Below are 20,672 nucleotides of genomic sequence, written 5' to 3'. Positions count from 1 at the left end.
CATCTCTTAAGTGGGTTGTTTGCTTTCTTTTTATGGAGTTTCTTGATCTCTAGTAGATTCTGGTTATTAACCCTTTATCTGTTGCATAGTTTGCAAATATCTTTCCCATTCTGTTGGTTGTCTCTTCACTTTCCTGACTGTTTCTTTTGCAGTACAGAAACTTCTCAATTTGATGCAATCCCAATAGTTGATTTTGGCTTTGACTGCCTGTGTCTCCAGGGTCTTTTCCAGGAACTCTTTGCCTGTGCCAATATCTTGCAGGGTTTCTCCAATGTTCTCTAATAATTTGATGGTGTTGGGTCATAGATTTAAGTCTTTAATCCGTGTTGAGTGAATTTTTGTGTAAGGTGTAAGGTAGGGGTCTTGCTTCATGCTTCTGCACGTGGAAATCCAATTTTCCCAGCACCATTTATTCAATAGACTGTCCTTGCTCCAGGAATTGGTTTTAGACCCTTGATCAAATATAAGTTGGCTGTATATGTTTGGGGTGTTTTCTGGTGTTTCTATTCTGTTCCATTGGTCTATCCATCTGTTTCTGTACCAGTACCATGCTGTTTTGATTACAACTGCCCTGTAGCATGTCCTGAAATCTGGTATTGTGATGCCTCCGGCTTTGTTTTTGTTGTACAAGATTGCTTTAGCTATTCGAGGTCTCTTGTGCCTCCATATGAATTTCAGCATCATTTTTTCTAGATCTGAGAAGAATGTCTTTGGTATCTTGATTGGGATTGCATTGAATCTGTAAATTGCTTTTGGGAGAATGGACATTTTGATGATGTTAATTCTTCCAATCCATGAGCATGGAAGATTTTTCCATTTTTTGGTATCCTCTTCTATTTCTTTCTTTAAGATTTTGTAATTCTCATTGCATTGCATTTTTGTCTAGAAAGTGATGAGCTTGGCTTTATGTGTGTCTTGCTTAGAGCAGAATTTTTATGACTGAATTTGAGATAATTAAAAATAAGTTTTGTAATTGAAACATTGACCATTTTTACTGCTGTAGCCCTCCCCTCCCCACTCTGTATCCCTATGCAGATAGTCCACATGAGAGTACAACAGAAAGAGAGGCCTGCATATCTGGAGTAATGCAAATATGCCCTTTGCTTAAACCAGTGGATTGATCCACTGGAGTTCTTTGTGATTCAGTTTACATTTTTCTGTAGAGTGAAATATAGTGATTTGAGTAAAGTATCTTGTCTTCTAGTAGATGATTCCAATTGGCTTTCTTATCCATCTACCTAGCATCACAGGTGATTCCCAGGACAGGTGTTGGGCTCTATGGAAAAAAAAAATAGCCTCTTCAGAGTTGATGTATTTCTCCTGGATAATTGGAGAAATGTTTTGTAAGAAGCAGTTCATGGAGGATGTATATTTCCCTAGAAATGAGACTGAAATAATTCCCTTTATTTGCCCCTCCCTGAGCTAGTTCCTGAGGCTGATGTGTTTGCATGCTTCTTAGAGTTTCTTTTTCTTTTTTTTTCTTATGTTATTAATTTCCAGGTTCATTCCATTGTGGTCAGGAAGAAGACTTAGTATGATTTTTTTTTAACTTACTTAGCCTTGCTTTATGGCCTAGCATGTGGTCTATCCTAGAGGAAGCAGCCACCATCCACTGCTTTCCCAGGCACATCATTATGGACTGATGATAAGAATGTGTATTCTGCAACTGTAGGATGAAATGTTCTGTACATATCAATTGAGTCATTTGGTTGCTAGTGTATATTAAATTTGTTCTTTGTTGGAAAAAAAAAGAATGCTAATATTTATAGGCCAATTATGAATGATCCATGTTTGTCTTACACATGAGATGTCTACAGATCTGTTTCTCAAGGCCTTTAAGATAAAATAAGAAAATTTTGCAACAAAAGAGAAGGTTTTCATTGCCTGTTGCCTTGGTCTAGGATCTGTGCATTTATTACCCACTTAATTCTCTGACTCCTATTGTGAGCCTTCCTAATGGTTCTTTTTTGGCCATTCCTGTGTCCAGATTCCTTAATGGGTGGCAATCTTTGACCAGACTTCCAGTCTGACAACTCAGCCCAAATTGGAGTTGACTAGTTTGTGTACCCACTTCAGGATTAAGGCGGTCCAAAGCTGCCAGTGCCCAATGACTGGGCTGCCTTTATGCTCACTCAAGAGATAAGACTCCGGGCACAGGTCCCAAGTGGCTTTGCTTGGTCCTCTTCCCTTGATCTCCCTGGTGACCAGGCTGATTCTCAGGTAGGCAGGGAACTTGTTGGCTCACAGAAGTCTCCAGATTTCGGTTTTGCATTCATCTGCAAAATATTTGAAAGTTTTCTCTTGGACCTCTAAAGTCCTGAGTAGGGAGTTTTATTTTGTATTGAGATGTGTCTTTATAAAGACAGGTGTCACTGAAGACTGTGTATCCTCAGAATTAACTGAACTCTCCCAGGCCTGGATGGAGTTCCAGGATCCTGGCTTCAGGCTGAACATTGCCTGCTGTTGTGGGCATTTGGGGATGTACCAGAAAATGGAAGAAATCTCTCTCCCTCTCCCTCTCCCCCTGCCTTTTAAATAAAATGAAAAACAGATAAAAATTGGAAAAAAATGTGTTTTGCTTTGTGTCCTAAAGAAAAAGTAATTACTGTTGTTATAGGTAGAACTCATTTATACACTTCACAAATCCTCATCAATCTCAGGTTAATGGCTTGGTGATCACTGCTGGCTGTGCTGCCTACTCAGCTCCCATTCTATAATGCATCCTCCTTTTCATCTGCAGTTCACTTTGGGTGCTCATGAAACACCAAACTGCCTCCTGACTTTGCATTCCTGTGTTTTTTATACATAGCTTGGCCATCATCTCATTTTCTTTAGCAGCATGCTAATTTTTATGAGTGCTTCACAGGCAACGAATAATGGGGACATTGATTTTCTCTGAGCTTTTGCCCTAAGTGGTTTATTTTATGAAATTGATTCTGGGTGATGTGTAGAACTTTGCTGGATTAGAAGTTGTGGTGCAGAATTTGATATTAGAGAAATTGGGCTGTCACTGCCACTTGCACTGTGCCCCACCCTGCAACCTATGCCTGCCTTTGGATTCTGTTTTTATAGAGTGTTGGAATGAGGCAGTAGTGATTCAATAAAGGAATAAATTTTTAATTGTTAAACATTTCTATTTTTATTAATACAAAGAGATCAGATTGCATAAGAATGTAATTCCATAAGAACATAACCATACTTCTCTGTTTCCTCCTCCTTTCTTCCTTTCTCTTTTTAAGGATTTAATAAGCTGGCTTTTTTCCCTAACCTAGTCATTACCCCTTCACCTCCAGCCTTCCTGTCTATTTGTTCCTACTTTACAATCTAGTGCTTTAAGCTTTTTCTCCCTTCTTTCATGCATGTTTTTGCCTACTCCTACCCCAATTCCAAAGAAGGAAAAATGAATAAAAATCATGACATATTGATTCAAAGACAGGGATCCTATCCAGAAATACAGAAAAAAAGTTACCTCCTTTTTTTTAATTAACAATTTATTTACTGATTTACCTTTCTGGAAGAGGCAGCTAGAAGTTCTCTGAGGTCTGTTCTTAGAATGTGAGGAGAGCCAGAGATATTGGATAGACTCTTTACAGTCTGTTTGTTTTACTGTGAGAGATATTGTTCCACTTGCCTGTGGCAGAAAAAAATGAGATTTCAATGATTTTTTTTCTGTGTTACTAATTTTTATGATGAGTCTCTTCTTTATCAATGGATAGAGACCTGCCAAGTTTACCATGAGCAAACAATTTTACAGACACAACTGCTTCCAGGGGAGATGCATGCCTCTCCATTCCTGCGTGGCCTTCTCTGAGATCTCCAGGTGGCTTCTCTTGGTCTCCTGAAAGCAAAGAGAAGATTCAACCACAGAAAAAGTTCACTACAACTGTGGTGTTGTTTCTTGGAAGTTCCTGTCCAAAAAGTAATCATTTAAGAACACCAGGGGCATTTTATTAGTTTCACAAGACTCTCTTCTTCCTGGCTTCAGTGGAGAGGAAAAATAACCACAGTTGAAGCATGATTCTAGGCAAAGCACAATTATTTATCTGCATACAAAAATCCTCATATTTTTTCTGCACATTGTTAGTCTTACATGGGTTAGAAAGAAAAATACTATTTAATGTCTTAGAACTCTCTAATATTAAAAAGTGCAAGAATTAAAAATTGATATTTTGTGCTCTTATAAAGCTCCAAAAGCATTAACATTGTGCATTTCTGGGTGATTTGAAAATTCTAAATTTGAAATCAATTGTGTTGACTGGCTTTGCAGAGTAGAAAGAAAATAATTGGCTTATTAATTATTTATATAGAGAGACTATGAAAGAAGCTATTCATTGTTACCAATTGTCTATGATAAGCTTTAACGTTTATGAAACCATGATTTTATGAGCTAAGTCCACTTGAAGTTGTGAAAGAAAACATGCAATAGTGGTTGCAATTCACTTTAAAAGATTTTTTGAAAGATTTTATTTATTGATTTGAGAGGTAGAGTTATAGACAGTGAGAGGTAGGACAGAGAGAAAGGTCTTCCATCCATTGGTTCACTCCGCAAATGGCTGCAACAGCCAGAGCTGCTCAATCCAAAGTCAGGAGCCAGGTGCTTTTTTCCAGCCTCCCATGGGTGAAGGGTCCTAAGCACTTGGGCCATCTTATACTGCTTTTCCAGGCCATAGCAGAGAGCTGGATTGAAAGAGGTGCGGCTGGGACTGGAACTGGGGCCTATATGTGAGCCGGTGCTGCAGGTGGAGGATTAACCTACTGCACCATGGCACCAGCCCCACAATTCTCTTGAAAACAGAAACATTTATTCCTGAGTCTTTTGATGAATTAGGCCAATGAAGTCCTGACAGGGCACATATGTCTCTAGCATTAGAGGAGTGCTCATCATTCTCATGTTGTGTTCTGTTGCTGTTCAGCCTGTGACAATGAGACACGTAAATAAAAAACCAGAAATTCAGCATGTGGTTACCCCACAAGGAATCTTGTTTGCATCTGAATAAATTTTCTAGCCAGGTGTTTTTAAGTTGCTAAATATTCTCCTAATTTGTATTTACTTAAAGACTATTAACTTAGTACCACAATTTTTGTTACAATAAGGTGATTGCAGATAAGGAATTATCTTCTGGATAAAACTAGAAGTTTTACTTTGTAACAATCACAGACTAGCAGAAGTCATAAACCATTAACCCTCATTTTTCTAAAATAGGAGGTTGTAATTAGTATGAGTATATAAAGAATATATTTTTTAAGATTTTATTTAGTTGAGAGGTAAAATTGCAGACAGAAAGAAAGGTCTTCCTTCCATTGGTTCACTCCCCAGATGGCTGCAATGGTAGAGCTGCACCCATCTAAAGCCAGGAGCCAACTGCTTCTTCCTGGTCTCCCATGTGGGTGCAGGGGCCCAAGCACTTGGGCCATCTTCCACTGCTTTCCCAGGCCACAGCAGAGAACTGGACTGGAAGAGGGGCAGCCGGGACTAGAACTGGTAGTCATACTGGATGCTGGCACCACAGGCAGAGGATTTACCTGCTGCACAGCAGCACCAGCCCCAAGTACATGAAGAATTTAGAACAGAAAATCTACCAACCTCATGGAGTTTATCTCCATTTCAAAACTTTTAATAACCTTTGGGATGGAAAATGCTAATTTAAAGTACTGTAATTAAATTCACAAAAACAAAAGATGTTTTAGGATGTTTTTACTTCATTATTTAAGTTAGATACTGTTAGGAAATTCTAGATTATTTTGTGGGTAAATTGTAATTTCTTTTCACAAGTGTATTTGAGTAGAAACACAAGCTTTTATAATCAATTATTTATGTTTAAAACATTTGCTTATGTATGTTTTGTATTAAAATAACAGCATGTTATGAAGTTTAGAAACATCTTGTTCCATACAAGCCTATGCTTTTTTAAAGTTTTATTTAAAAAGAATCTTTGTATTTATTTTTTTTAACACAGCAAATTCAGGTGACACCGTAAGTCCATAATTTCCCACAAAATTCATAAACTTAACAACTGAGTATCTTAAGTCTTATAAATCTTCTGAGTCATTCATAGTTATGCACTCAATGGAACATACTCCTCAGCAGCTGAGAAGAATCTTAACTTAAAAGCACCAACTCTTCAGGCATCTCTACAGACCTCTATTTTTCATTCTCTAAGACATGCGGTCAGACTGCTGATGCAGCAAATACCAATTCACCTTTAGCTTAATGGATAAGAGAAAGCATTTGGGAAACCAACATTATTAATATTAAGTCTGAAAGCATTTCTACCTCTTTACTGAATGATTTTTCCTTCTGTCAACTATAAACTCTAATGAATAAAAATTGTGTTTTGAACATAAGTTTTTCAGGTTAATCTAACACTTTAGGACATTTGTATTTGTTTTATATAAGTCTTAAGGAAAACAAAAAGTTAATCTCTAATCTAGAAATTTCTGGAATCTTTTATTAGATTTACAATTTTACTGCAAAGTAATATGATCTGTTTGTCCAAATATTATGGCTTTTAAAAAATTCTCTTTATGTATGTAAATTAATAAAGTTTATTTCCAATATATATTTTCTGTGTTTTCATTTGCTGAAGCAGGGTTCAAAGGGTGTTTTTAGGATCTTGCCAACATCAGCCCTATGTACCCAAAATTATTGGAGCCATTAAATGGACAGTAAAAACTGGTTGAGGCTACTGATTATTGCTTCAAAAGGAATCTGATATTCACAGATTTTATCATCATATTCAATTCAACTGAAGTCTTTCTTAAAACTGTACTCTTGATAGGCTGAAGATAGGGTAATGGAGTTAGTTCTTTATGCCAAAGATTTGTGGATCTGTTGTACAAAGGCTTCATTCTCTGTCAGTCGTCAGTAACTTGAGGGCTTTCTGTAGATTCTGAATGGCAGTGCTTACATCTTCATATTGCAAAGCACTGTGAGCATATTTGCAGTATCTCTGAGCTCTCACAAACTCCTCAGGGGTGCGGTGGGTATCGCCTTGGGAAACTACTGGAAAGTGCAGGATCAATGGCTGGAATAGTCTATAGAGTAGGTTGGATGGTATTCCTTGTTACACCCATGCTATGAGGTGCTTTCATTGGTGTGTTGGCTGGGGCATGTGCACCCAGAGGAATCTGTATTCAAGTATAGCTGTCTGATGGCATGCTGCCTGGGTCAACTGCTGAAGATGATGATGGCTGAGGTGTGTTGAATGGGCAGAGATGCTACTACAGCATCTTCATTTTCTTCACCATCAGTATCTTCCTCAATTGCAGTAGGGCCTGCTTGAGGAGTCTCCTCATTCTTTAAGCAATTATGGATATATGTTGCCTTCCACCTTGCATACTTTGTGTGTTTCACATTTTCATTAGTGTTATGTCAAACATGGTTATGACATCTATTAAAAAACTTGCAATATAGAAGAACTTGATCATTTTTTTTTTGTGAAATTGCCCAACACAATGTTCACTGTCTGCATATATAAACATTTTCCAAGAATAATTCCCCAAATGGGCAGAACCAACTGCTCTTTGGGGAATAGCTTCATTATCACTCAACTGTTTCTTTTTGTTGTTGTTGTGAAGAACTTGAGCCTGGATCAATGTGCAGCTATTTTAGACTAGGCCCCCATCTTGTAACTCAGCCATGACCGGGCCCTGAACCCTAAGCCAAAAGCTCTGAAAGAAGAAAAATAAACTCCCCTTGTGATAAACTCCCCTAGAAACAGCCAATCAGCAGATAGCAGGGAAATACCTAAAGTTCCATGTATCTTTTCAGACAGCTAAGGTGATTGATAACATCCCAAAACCCTGCAGTTTGGATCGTACACCCTAGCAGCTCATACCCTATACTTTAGCCAATCATTTTAAAAAGTATCAACCCCAGAGCCATCCAACCACTGGATTTACTAAGCAATTTTAAGAGATGTTCTTTAAATTTCCCACAGAATGAGATGATTTGCTGAATGGTGCTATAATGTATAGAATGTCTCTGAAAACCCTATATAAACCCCACAAAAAAATGGGATGGATTCTCATCAGAAGACTGCTGTGATGATTGGAGGAGTGGACCCTAGCTTGAGCTAGAACAATAAACCTCTATGCTTTTGTATCATTGAAGTCTCTCATTGGGATAATTGAGTCCCATCCAAGTCTGGTCTAACAGTTGTTGTTAAGATTTATTTATTTATTTGAAAGGCAGAGTTACAGAAAGGCAGAGTGACAGAGAGAGAGAGTCGGTGTCTGCCATCTGCTAGTTCACTCAAATGGCTGCAACGGCTGGAGCTGTGCTGATCTGAAGCCAGGTGCTAGGAGATTCTTCCAGGTCTCCCACATGGGTGCAGGGGCCCAAGGACTTGGGCCATCTTCATTTTTTTTTTTTTTTTGACAGGCAGAGTGGACAGTGAGAGAGAGAGAGAGAAAGGTCTTCCTTTTCCATTGGTTCACCCCACAATGGCCACTGTGGCTGGCACACTGCAGCTGGCGCACCGCACTGATTCAAAGCCAGGAGCCAGGCACTTCTCCTGGTCTCCCATGCAGGTGCAGGGCCCAAGCACTTGGGCTGTCCCCCACTGCACTCCTGGGCCACAGCAGAGAGCTGGACTGCAAGAGGAGCAACTGGGACAGAATCCAGTGCCCCAACTGGGACTAGAACCCTGGGTGGTGGCACTGCAGGCAGAGGATTAGCCTAGTGAGCTGTGGCACCAGCTGGGCCATCTTTCTACTGCTTTCCCAGGGCAGAGCAGAGAGCTGGGTCAGAAGTGGAGCAGCTGGGACTTGCACTGGAGCACATATGGGATGCTAGCACTGTAGGCCAGGGCTTTAATGTGCTGCACCACAGTACCAGCCCCCCAACTGTTTCTTAAGAGCTCCTAACTGACCCATTAATTTTGATAAAAATTTACAACACTCAGTTTTATTATGAATCTTCATTCTAGTTTGCATGGCATATAAATGACCCCCTTGGTGAGATACATAATGATCGAACAATGCCTGCCAATCACCTCTCAGATCAGTTCTTGAGCAACTATTCAGTAACTGGCCACCACAGAGTCCTGTTTGTCATGCTCCTGAACCATCAGGTGATGCTGAATGTTCTTAAACTGGGGAGAGTGGGGGCAGTGGAGCAAGCTCGGCCATCTCCACTCTTTTCAAGTACATATTCTTACATTCACAGAAAAGCAGTTTAAACCAGACTGACTATTGTAAAAATAGTTCAATGGTTGTAGATGTCTGCTCATACAACATTTAAAATTGTTCAGTAAAATACTTGGTGATTTTAAAAAATGATTTATTTATTTATTTGAATTTCAGATTTACAGAGAGAGAGAAAGAGAGAGAGATCTCTGCAGGTTCACTCCCCAAATGACCACAATGGCCAAGGCAGGGCTAGATTGAAGCCAGGAGCCAGGAACTTCATCCAGGTCTGCCACATGGGTACAGGGATCCAAGCATATGAGCCATCCTCCACTGCTTTCTCAGGCTCATTAGCAGAAAGCTGGATCAAAAGTGGAGCAGCCAGGACTCAAACCAGCACTCATATGGGATGCCAGTACTGCAGGCAGTGGCTTAACCCACTAAGCCACAGTGCCTGTCCCAAAATGATTTTTGGTTTCTGTATGATAGCCATATTAACTAGGGTGCGGAGAAATCTCACTGTGGTTTCTATTAGCATTTCCCTGATCGCTAGTGATCCTGAACATTTTTTCATGTGTCTGTTGGCCATTTGAATTTCTTCCTTGGAAAAATGCTTGTTAAAACTGCCTGTTAATATAACAGGAAAAATGGCTGTTGCCCATTTCTTGAACTGGATTCTTTGTTTTGTTGTTGAATTTGTTGAGCTCATAGAGATTTTGGAGATTTTTACTAATAGTTTGTGAATATTTTCTTGCATTCTGTCAGTTGCTTCCTTAGTTGCAGTTCAGAAGCATCTTAGCTTGATATAATCTCCTTTGGCTATTTTTCCTTTCATTGTCTGTGCTTCCTGGGGTCTTTTTCCAAAAGTCTTTGACTATGACAATGTCTTGCAGAGTTTCCCTGATATTTTCCCCTAGATTTAAATGATTGATCCAATTACAGTTAATTTTTGTACAAGTTGCAATGTGGGGATCTTGTTTCCTACTACATTGTGAAGAACAAATTTTCCCAGCACTATTTTTGAAGAGATTGTCCTTTCTCACAGAGATTGCTTTAAATTTGTTTGTCACAAACTAACTGGTTTTAGACGTGCAGATTAATTTTCAGAGGTTCTATTCTGTTTCATAGGTCTACATGTCTTTTGGCATGCCAATAACAAGCTATTTTTATTATAACTGCCCTGTAGTAGATCTTGAATTCTGGAAGTGTGATGCCTCCCTCTTTGCTTTTATTAAGATTGCCTTGGCATTTCATCCCAATTTTAACATCATTTTTTTCCTAACTCTGAGAAGAATGTTGTTGATATTTTGATTGAGATCACACTGAATCTGTAAATTGCTTTTGGGGGACTGGCACTGTGTAACAGTAAGTTGAGCCTCTGTGGCATTGGCATCTCATGGATGCCAGTTTGGGTCCCAGCTGGTCCTCTGATCCAGCTCTCTGCTCATGGCCTGGGAAGGCAGTGGAAGATGGCCCAAGTGCTTGGGCTCCTGTATCCACATAGAAGATGAGGAGGAAGCTCCTAGCTCCTGGGTTCAGATCAGCCCAGCACCAGCCATTACAGCCATTTGGAGAATTAACCAGCAGTTAGACGACATTGCTTTCTGTCTCTCCCTCTCTTTGTATATAACTGCCACTCAAATAAATAAATGATTGTAAAAATAAAATTAAAAACAATTTCTTTTGGTAGTATGGGAATTTTGATGATATTAGTTCTTCCAATTTATGAACATGTATTTCGTTAATGTTTTGTAATTTTTCTTGTGAAGATCTTTCACACCCTTGACTAAATTTATTACAAGGTAATAAAAATTTTTTATGGTTATCGTGAATGGCACTGATCTGATAAGTTATTTTTCAGCAATGGCATATTTGTGTATGTAATGGTTATTGATTTTTGTGTGTTGATTTTCTATCTTACAACTTTACCAAACTCTCTTATGAGTTTCAATAATCTCTTGGTGGAGTCTTTTGGTTTCCCAATATATAGGATCATGTCATCTGCAAACAGATTATTGGACTTTCTCCTTTCTGAGTTTTTTTCTATTTCTTTTGCTTGAATTATTGCCATGGTTAAAACTGTTAGTAGTGATGGAGAGCAACTGTGGTTTCAGATCTTAATGGAAATGCTTCCAAGATTTCCCATTCAATATGATGTTGTTGAAGATTTGTCACATATTGCCTTGATTGTGTTAAGGAATGTTCCTTCTATACCCAACTTGCTTACGGTTTTTATAATGAAAGCTTGTTTTTTATCAAATACTTTCTCTTCGTCTATTGGGATCATCATGTGGTTTTTATTCTTTAGTTTTCTAGTGTCACATATCACATTTATTGATTTGCATATGTTGAATGATCCCTGCATACCGGGGGTACATTCCACTTGGTCCAGGTAAATTATCTTTATGATCTGTTGTTGGATTTTTATTAGCTAGTATTTTGTTAAGAATTTTTTGCATCTGTGCTTCAGAGATATTGTTCTTTAATTCTCTTTCTCTATCGTATCATTTTCTGGTTTAGAAAATAAGGTGACACTGGCCAAATAGAAGGAGTTTGGGAATATTCTTCTCTTTCAATTGTTTTGAATAGCTTAAGAAGAATTGGAATTGGTTCTGTTTTGAAAGTCTGGTAGAATTTAGCACTGAAGCTATCTGGTCTTGGGCTTTTCTTTGGAGAGTTTTTGTTACTGATTCAATCTCTGTCTTGGTTTTGGGTTTGTTTCGGTTTTCTATATGTCTTCATGACTCAATTTTGTTATCTAGCATGTGGTTTGATTTCTTCTAGGTTTTCTAATTTGTTGCCCATTGCATGTGATGCCCGCCTTCTATACTGCAGTGCTAATCTAAGTTTTCAGTGTTCCACTTCCAAACCAGTTTCCTGCTTAATATCTCTGGGAATCATGGGGTAGTGGCTCAAATTCTTCAGTTCCTTTCACCTAAGTGCAAGATCTACTACTTATTAGGGGACCTGAGAGCCTGATTCAGCCACAGCTTTTGCAGACATTTACAGAGTGAACTAACATATGGAAGACCTCTCTGCCTCTCTCTCCTCAACCACTTTCTGTGTGTTTCTCTGTCCTTTTTTAAATAATTTTAAAAGTTATTTAATTGTTTATTTGAAAGAGAGAGAGAGAGAGAGAGAGGCATAGAGAGATCTTGCATCATCTCGTTCACTCCCCTGGTGGCTCCAATGGCCAGTGTTGGGCCTTGTTGAAACCAGGAGCTTCTTCTGAGTCACCCATGGGGGTGGCAGGAGCCCAAGTGCTTGGGCCATCTTCCACTCTTTATCAGACCATTAGCATGAAGCTAAATCAGAAGTGGAACAAGTGGGACTTGAACCGGTGACTTTATGGGATGCCAGTATAACAGATGGCAGCTTTGCATACTGCAGCACAACACCAGCCCCCTCTCTACCTTTCAAATAAACAAATATTTAAAAAATAAATGAAAATGTTCTTAAGGAGGCAAAAGTCCTCATGATTGAGCACTGAGGAATCTATTAAAAATGATTACATTTTAAAGAATTTATTTATATATTTAAAAGGCAGTGTTAGAGTGAGAGACTGATCTTCCTTCTGGTTTGTTCTCCAAAATGGCTACAATGATTGTGGCTAAACCAGGCTGATCTTGTAAGATAGGCGCTTCTTCCAGATATCACATGGGTTCAGGGGCCCAAGCATTTGGGCAAGCCTTTGCTGCTTTCCCAGACACATTAGCAGGGAGCTGGATAAGTTTGGAGCATCAATATCTATGACATCTTCCTTGCAGTACAAGGATATAGAACCCATCTGGCACAATTAACGTCCTATTTATGGGTGAGCCAAGTATAACTCTTGGTTTAAGCTTTTGTTAGCAGATAATGCTGTGACTACTTTGGGTCTCTGGATTGTCACCAGTGAAAGCATCCAGATTAATAGTAATGAGATCAACAGTCAGCAAAATGGTGTCCAGCTGAACTTAAATGGTTTTTCTTTTTCATCATTAGAATAGTGACCTCCTGCTGTACCCTGGCATCTGGACATAGACAGCAGACATTGGAAGCCATCCCCTTTGCCAAATGGAGTATGTCAAGTTTGGGTGCATCATCTATTAAGGAGGCCTTAGTAGTCATTCTCATGTTTTACTGTTCTATATCCATGGCCAAAGTCCTACTAGATAACAAGGTTTGGAGAACCACAGGCTCAAGGTGTGTAGGTGACTTTTTCCAGTAAAGCACAATTAATAGAAATCTAATTTAATTTTACTGGCACATAGCAAGGTTCCAAGAGAGGTTATTCCTTGCATCACAGCCCTTGAGAAGTAATGGATATCACAAATGATCCAGAGAATTTAGAAGATATATGAGCTCCACGAGTGAAGAAGTCACTGAGAGCACTAAGGATAGTGCCCACAGAATTCAATTTGACTTTTCATTGGAAAAGGGGCCATATAAGCTGGGCTGATTTATAGCATCCATGACAATTAATTTTTTAAATGAGGCATGCATTGCACCAAAACCCAGGAAGGACTAAAAGGTATTAGCGTTGTATGTTCTTTACAAGTGTGTCAAATAGTCTCATGAAGGGAGGAAGTCATCAATGTGATATATTCTTGTGCTCCTGATAAAAGCTGGGTACAGTTAAATTCTTTGCAAAAATTATGTTTGATGGCCAAGTCAATGAAATGCTCATGTATACCCTAGAAAAAGTGTCTTTTCAAAGTGAAGGCAAACTAGACTGAGGAGCTGTTGGAAAAGCTTTGAGCAAAAACACATTTGCCACTTTTTTTTTTTTTGACAGGCAGAGTGGAGAGTGAGAGAGAGAGAGAGACAGAGAGAAAGGTCTTCCTTTTGCTGTTGGTTCACCCCCCAATGGCCACGGCAGCTGGCACATCGTGCTGAGCCGAAGCCAGGAGCCAGGTGCTTTTCCTGGTCTCCCATGCAGGTGCAGGGCCCAAGGACATGGGCCATCCTCCACTGCACTCCCGGGCCATAGCAGAGAGCTTGCCTGGAAGAGGGGCAACGGGGATAGAATCCAGCGCCCCGACCGGGAATATAACCCGGTGTGCCAGTGCCTCAAGGCAGAGGATTAGCCTGTTGAGCCAAGGCGCTGACATTTGCCACTTTTGTAATAGTTAAGACAGGTCATTTATCTATTAAGAGGCATCAGATATGTTAATATTAGATATAAAGTGTGGTGGACATAATCGATGTCATATAGCATTAAGATTTTAGTAATCTACCATGAGATGCCATTTACTTTTTTCCAGATTCAACAGGTAAAATTGGGCTGCCAAGTGGGAAACAGCTGGAATAATCACCTTTTTGTTTATTAAGTTTAATGTAATAAATTTTAATGCATGAAGACATTGAGTTTCCTTTTATTACATCATCTTAATTATTTTAGTTTGGTACCTGTGGAATGTTATTTTCCCTAGTTAAGTTGTAGCTTAAAATTTTTATTTTAATAATTACTTGCTGTGTTAGGCCATCTCTCCCACCTGTGGGATTTTTTGAGTACATCTGACTATTGGAAATTTAGGTAATACTATAGTTAAAATGAGATGTACCAAATAAATAATTTTTTTCTTCTGATACATATTTTGGAACTTTTCTAAAATGGTATTGAGCACCCTGCTTAAATTTAGGGGGATTCCCTGGGTAAGACTGTTATTTGAGCCACATTACTGATTACTTCTATGAAACTCTGAATAAGTGCATCGAGAACCTGGAAAAGTTGATGTCTTATGCTGAAGAGACATAAGAATCAATGTCTTTTTATCTTTTTTAATTATATAATTTACAAATAAGTTTTAGATGTCTAAAAGGATGAAATTATGTACTTTTCAGAAATTTATACCTATATACAACTATAATTGATATATTTTACATTTTCTTTCTTTAGGTTTTTAAGACTTATTAGGGCTGGCACTGTGGTGTGGGCAGAGGCCCACACACTTGGGCCATCTTTTGCTGCCATTTTCCCAGGTTCAGTAGCAGGGAGCTGGATCAGGAGTGGAGAGACTGGGACACAAACTGGCACAAATATGGGATACCATGCCCATCTAGTAAAACTTGATCAGATAACACTGGTTGCTTCTATTAGTCATAAGTAGCTCAAGCTTGACCTCAAATTTAGTCCTTGTAGGATCCTGAATTAGTTTCAGTCTGTGATCCTTACTCTCTTTATATCTTAGGGACTATATTTTTCATTATTGATTCAGTAAAATCAAGTGTTAGAGCTCCTATTTCTAAGTGCTTGAAATTATAAATGCTGATCAGAAGGTGTATTTAGGGCTTGGCACCATGGCTCATTTGGTTCATCCTCCACCTGTGGCACTGGTGTCCCATATGGGCACCGGGTTCTAGTCCTGGTTACTCCTCTTCCAGTCCAGCTCTGTGCTGTGGCCAGGGAAGGCAGTGGAGGATGGCCCAAGTGCATGGGCCCCTGCACCCCCATGAGAGACCAGGAAGATGCACCTGGCTCCTGGCTTTGGATCAATTCAGCGCTGGCGACAGCGGCCATTTGGGGAGTGAACCAGCACAAGGAAGACCTTTCTGTCTCTCTCTTACTGTCTATAACTCTACCTGTGAAATAAAAACAAAGGTGTATTTAAAATCAGTGAGAGAAAATGAATTGTAAAAGATCAATCAACAACAATTGAGTGCTGTGTGCTGCCTTCCCACTTTCTTCTCAGGAATCCCCACAGAATTTTCAACCATAATTCTAAAATCAGCAACTCCTGCTGTCAGAAGTGTGTGGCTACCACTATGGGGAGCAATAATTTTTAGAAAGGACAAGGGAATTCACTATTTCATGATACTATTCTTGTTTGATGCCTACAACTTCATTTTCTGTTTACATTGTATGATGCTGGGAACTAAGTAATAATTTTATTCTGGGTCTGAGGTGAAGTCATGTAAGACTGAAGTTCAAGACTGAGGTCCTTCAATTTGCAGAATGAAGTCACTGAAAGGCAATTACCAGATAAGTGCTGATATAGGCATTTGCATGGCACAATTCATACGCTATACATAGAAAAAATGACCAATAGCTGTGGGCCAACAGTCAATGGCCCATGAGACCATCACTCAAATCCTCAAGAGTTTGTCTGTAATTCATGGCAATTCTCATTTAGACTAGAAGAGGAGTAAAAGCAGGAGCTCTGTGACACCCTAATATTTGTCTCTTGCCTAATTTGTGTCAGAAACCACTACCTAAGTGCAGTTTTTTTTTTTTTAAATATAGCTTTGTTAAAAATACACAGATAACTGGATGTGATGGATAGATGAATTTCAGGATGTTTTGGGTAAAGAATTTCAAGATAGTGCAGTTTTAAATATTCACAAAGATTTTACAAGGCATTCACCCTGTTTTCCAGCCATATTAATGCACCAACTTATTACTATTTTACTGTAAAATATGATCCATTGATGGTCCACAAATTATTTTAATAGGTAAGATCAAGCATCATTTTAAAGGATTAAAAATGATTTATTCAGGATATTATTTTCTTCTTTCAACACTAAAGTTAAAGAGAGTCCTTGGAGGTTTTTTCTAAGTATCTGTAGAAGTATTTGAGGTTTTAGAACTACAATTTAACTATGAGAATTTAAAAAATATTAATATATATAATGATAATTTCCAAAAATTCTTTCCACATTTTAATTTCTCCACTTATAGTATATTTCTTTTATTTTCTTTCTTTCTTTCTTTCTTTCTTTCTTTCTTTCTTTCTTTCTTTCTTTCTTTCTGACAGGCAGAGTTAGACAGTGAGAGAGTGAGAGAAAGAGAGAGAGAGAGAGGGTCTTCCTTTTTCCATTGGTTCACACCCCAAGTGGCCACCATGGCCGGCACACTGTGCTGATCCAAAGCCAGGAGCCAGGTGCTTCCTCCTAGTCTCCCATGCAGGCGCAGGGCCAAGGACCTGGGCCATCCTCCACTGCACTCCTGGGCAACAGCAGAGAGATGGACTGGAAGAGGAGCAACTGGGACAGAATCCAGCACCCCAACTGGGACTAGAACCCAGGGTGCTGGCACCGCAGGTGGGGGATTAGTCGTGTGAGCCATGGTGCTGGCCAACTTATAGTATGTTTCTTTCAAATGTTTTTGCCAAGCCAGGAATTAATGAGGAATTGGAATATTATGCGAGCACTTCATGTGGTTAGACAAGTTTTATGTATCCTTGCTGTATCCTAAGTGGTTGATTTTCCAGGAGATTTCTTCCTAATGGAGGTGTGCACTGTTTACAGGGAAAGTAGCTTCATCAGCCCATGATGTCAACAGGGAAAGATCATGAAAAGTCTCCTTTGTTTTCCTTCTCAGCATATGCCATTGCAACCATACCACCATCTATTTTTTTTTTAGCTTTTATTTAATGAATATAGATTTCCAAAGTGCAGCTTATGGACTACATTGGCTTCCCCCCTCCCAGGACTTCCCTCCCACCTGCAACCCTCCCCTCTCCCGCTCTCTCTCCCCTTCCATTCTTATCAAGATTCATTTTCAATTTTCTTTATATACAGAAAATCAGTTTAGTATACATTAAGTAAAGATTTCAACAGTTTGCACCCACATAGAAACACAAAGTGAAATATACTGTTTGAGTACTCATTATAGCATTAAGCCCCAATGTACAGCACATAAAAGACAGAGATCCTACATGAGGAGTAAGTGCACAGTGACTCCTGTTGTTGACTTTACAAATTGAACTCCTGTTTATGGCCTCAGTAATCTCCCCATGCTCCAGTCATGAGTTTCCAAGGCTATGGAAGCCTTTTGAGTTCACCGACTCTTATCTTATTTGGACATGCTCATAGTCAAAGTGGAAGTTCTCTCCTCCCATCAGAGAAAGGTACCTCCTTCTTTGAAGGCCTGTTCTTTCCACTGGGATCTCACTCACAGAGATCTTTCATTTAGGTGGTTTTATTTTTTTTATTTTTTTTGCCAGAGTGTCTTGGCTTTCCATGCCTGAAATACTCGCATGGACTTTTCAGCTGGATCTGAATGCCTTAAGGGCCGATTCTGAGGCCAGAGTGCTGTTTAGGACATCCCAAATTCTATGAGTCTGCTGTGTATCTCACTTCCCATGTTGGATCACTCTCCCCTTTATTTATTCTATCGGTTAGTATTAGCAGGCACTAGACTTGTTTTTGTGATCCCTTTGACTCTTAGTCCTTTCATTAAGATCAATTGTGAACAGAAATTGATCACTGGGACTAGTGAGATGGCATTGGTACATGCCACCTTGATGGGATTGAATTGGAGTCCCCTGGTATGTTTCTAACTCTACCATTTGGGGCAAGTCAGCCTGAGCATGTCCCAAATTGTACATCTCTTCCCTCTCTTATTCCCACTCTTATATTTAACAGGGATCACATTTTAGTTAAATTTCAACACTTAAGAATAACTGTGTATTAATTACAGAATTAAACCAGTAGTATTAAGTAGAACAGACAAAAAAAAAACACTAAGAGGGATGAAGTATTAAGTTGTTCATTAACAGTCAGGGCTATGCTGATCAAGTCACCATTTCTCATAGTGTCCATTTCACTTCAACAGGTTTCCTTTTTGGTGTTCAGTCAGTTGTCACCGATCAGGGAGAACATATGATATTTGTCCCTTTTGGACTGGCTTATTTCACTCAGCATGATGTGTTCCAGATTCCTCCATCTTGTTATAAGTGACCTGATTTCATTGTTTTTTACTGCGGTATAGTATTCTAAAAAGTACATATCCCATAATTTCTTTATCCAGTCTACCATTGATGGGCATTGAGGTTGGTTCCAGGTCTTAGCTATTGTGAATTGTGCTGCAATAAACATTAGGGTGCAGACCGCTTTTTTGTTTGCCAGTTTAAATTCCTTTGGGTAAATTCCAAGGAATGGGATGGCTGGGTTGTATGGTAGGGTTATCTTCAGGTTTCCGAGGAATCTCCAGAGAGACTTCAATAGTGGCTTGACCAGTTTGCATTCCCACCAACAGTGGGTTAGTGTCCCTTTTTCCCCACATCCTTGCCAGCATCTATTGTTCGTAGATTTCTGAATGTGAGCCATTCTAACCTTGGTGAGGTGAAACCTCATTGTGGTTTTGATTTGCATTTCCCTGATTGCTAATGACCTTGAACATTTTTTCATGTGCCTGTTGGCCATTTGGATTTCCTCTTTTGAAAAATGTCTATTGAGGTCCTTGGCCCATCTCTTAAGTGGGTTGTTGGTTTTGTTTTTGTGGAGTTTCTTGATCTCTTTGTAGATTCTGGTTATTAACCCTTTATCTGTTGCATAGTTTGCAAATATTTTTTCCCATTCTGTCGGTTGTCTCTTCACTCTCCTGACTGTTTCTTTTGCAGTACAGAAACTTCTCAATTTGATGCAATCCCAATAGTTGATTTTGGCTTTGACTGCCTGTGCCTCCCGGGTCTTTTCCAGAAACTCTTTGCCTGTGCCAATATCTTGAAAGTTTTCTCCAGTGTTCTCTCAAAATTTGAAGGTGTCAGGGTGTAGATTTAGGTCTTTAATCCATGTTGAGTGGATTTTTGTGTAAGGTGTAAGGTAGGGGTCTTGCTTCATGATTCTGCACGTGGAAATCCAGTTTTCCCAGCACCATTTATTGAATAGATTGTCCTTGCTCCAGGAATTGGTTTTAGACCCTTGATCAAATATAAGTTGGCTGTAGATGTTTGGATTGATTTCTGGTGTTTCTATTCTGTTCCATTGGCCTATCCATCTGTTTCTGTACCAGTACCATGCTGTTTTGATTAGAACTGCCCTGTAGTATGTCCTGAAATCTGGTATTGTGATGCCTCCAGCTTTGTTTTTGTTGTACAAGATTGCTTTAGCTATTCGAGGTCTCTTGTGCCTCCATATGAATTTCAGCATCATTTTTTCTAGATCTGAGAAGAATGTCTTTGGTATCTTGATTGGGATTGCATTGAATCTATAAATTGCTTTTGGGAGAATGGACATTTTGATGATGTTGATTCTTCCAATCCATGAGCATGGAAGATTTTTCCATTTTTTGGTATCCTCTTCTATTTCTTTCTTTAAAATTTTGTAATTCTCATCATAGAGATCCTTAACATCCTTGGTTAACTTTATTCCAAGGTATTTGATTGTTTTTGTAGCTATTGTGAATGGAATGATCTTAGCAGTTCTTTCTCAGCCGTGGCATTGCTTGTGTATACAAAGGCTGTTGATTTTTGTGCATTGATTTTATATCCTGCCACTTTGCCAAACTCCTGTATGAGTTCCAATAGTCTCTTAGTGGAGTTCTTTGGATCCTCTAAGTAAAGAATCATATCGTCTGCAAAGAGGGATAGTTTGACTTCTTCCTTCTCAATTTGTAATCCTTTAATTTCTTTTTCTTGTCTGATGGCTCTGGCTAAAACAGTGGTGAGAGTGGGCATCCCTGTCTGGTGCCAGATCTCAGTGGAAATGCTTCCAACTTTTCCCCATTCAATAGGATGTTGGCCGTGGGTTTTTCATAAATTCCTTTGATTCTATTGAGGAATGTTCCTTCTATACCCAATTTGCTTAGAGTTTTCATCATGAAAGGGTGTTGAATTTTA

The 20,672-nt window shown here is 39.1% G+C and overlaps 2 protein-coding genes and 1 pseudogene across 2 annotated transcripts in view; 1 reads left to right on the top strand and 2 right to left on the bottom strand.

The window, feature by feature from the left end:
• LOC100344946 (uncharacterized) overlaps nucleotides 1-3,791 on the bottom strand; it is a 147,342-nt gene extending 143,551 nt beyond the window's left edge. The window contains exon 1 of the mRNA XM_089303079.1: nucleotides 3,734-3,791. Coding sequence (XP_089159205.1) covers nucleotides 3,734-3,791 — 58 coding nt within the window. The remainder of the gene's footprint in view (nucleotides 1-3,733) is intronic.
• Nucleotides 1-20,672, top strand: part of LOC100348297 (uncharacterized) — a 50,318-nt gene that overhangs the window by 12,021 nt on the left and 17,625 nt on the right.
• LOC100358567 (vacuolar protein sorting-associated protein VTA1 homolog pseudogene) lies at nucleotides 6,846-7,554 on the bottom strand (annotated as a pseudogene).

Source organism: Oryctolagus cuniculus, chromosome 8, assembly GCF_051225735.1.
Source record: "Oryctolagus cuniculus isolate XC-2025 breed Fujian yellow rabbit chromosome 8, ASM5122573v1, whole genome shotgun sequence".
Lineage (NCBI taxonomy): Eukaryota > Metazoa > Chordata > Mammalia > Lagomorpha > Leporidae > Oryctolagus > Oryctolagus cuniculus.
Note: the sequence above shows the minus strand (reverse complement) of the source record. Positions and strands in the feature narration are given on the sequence as shown.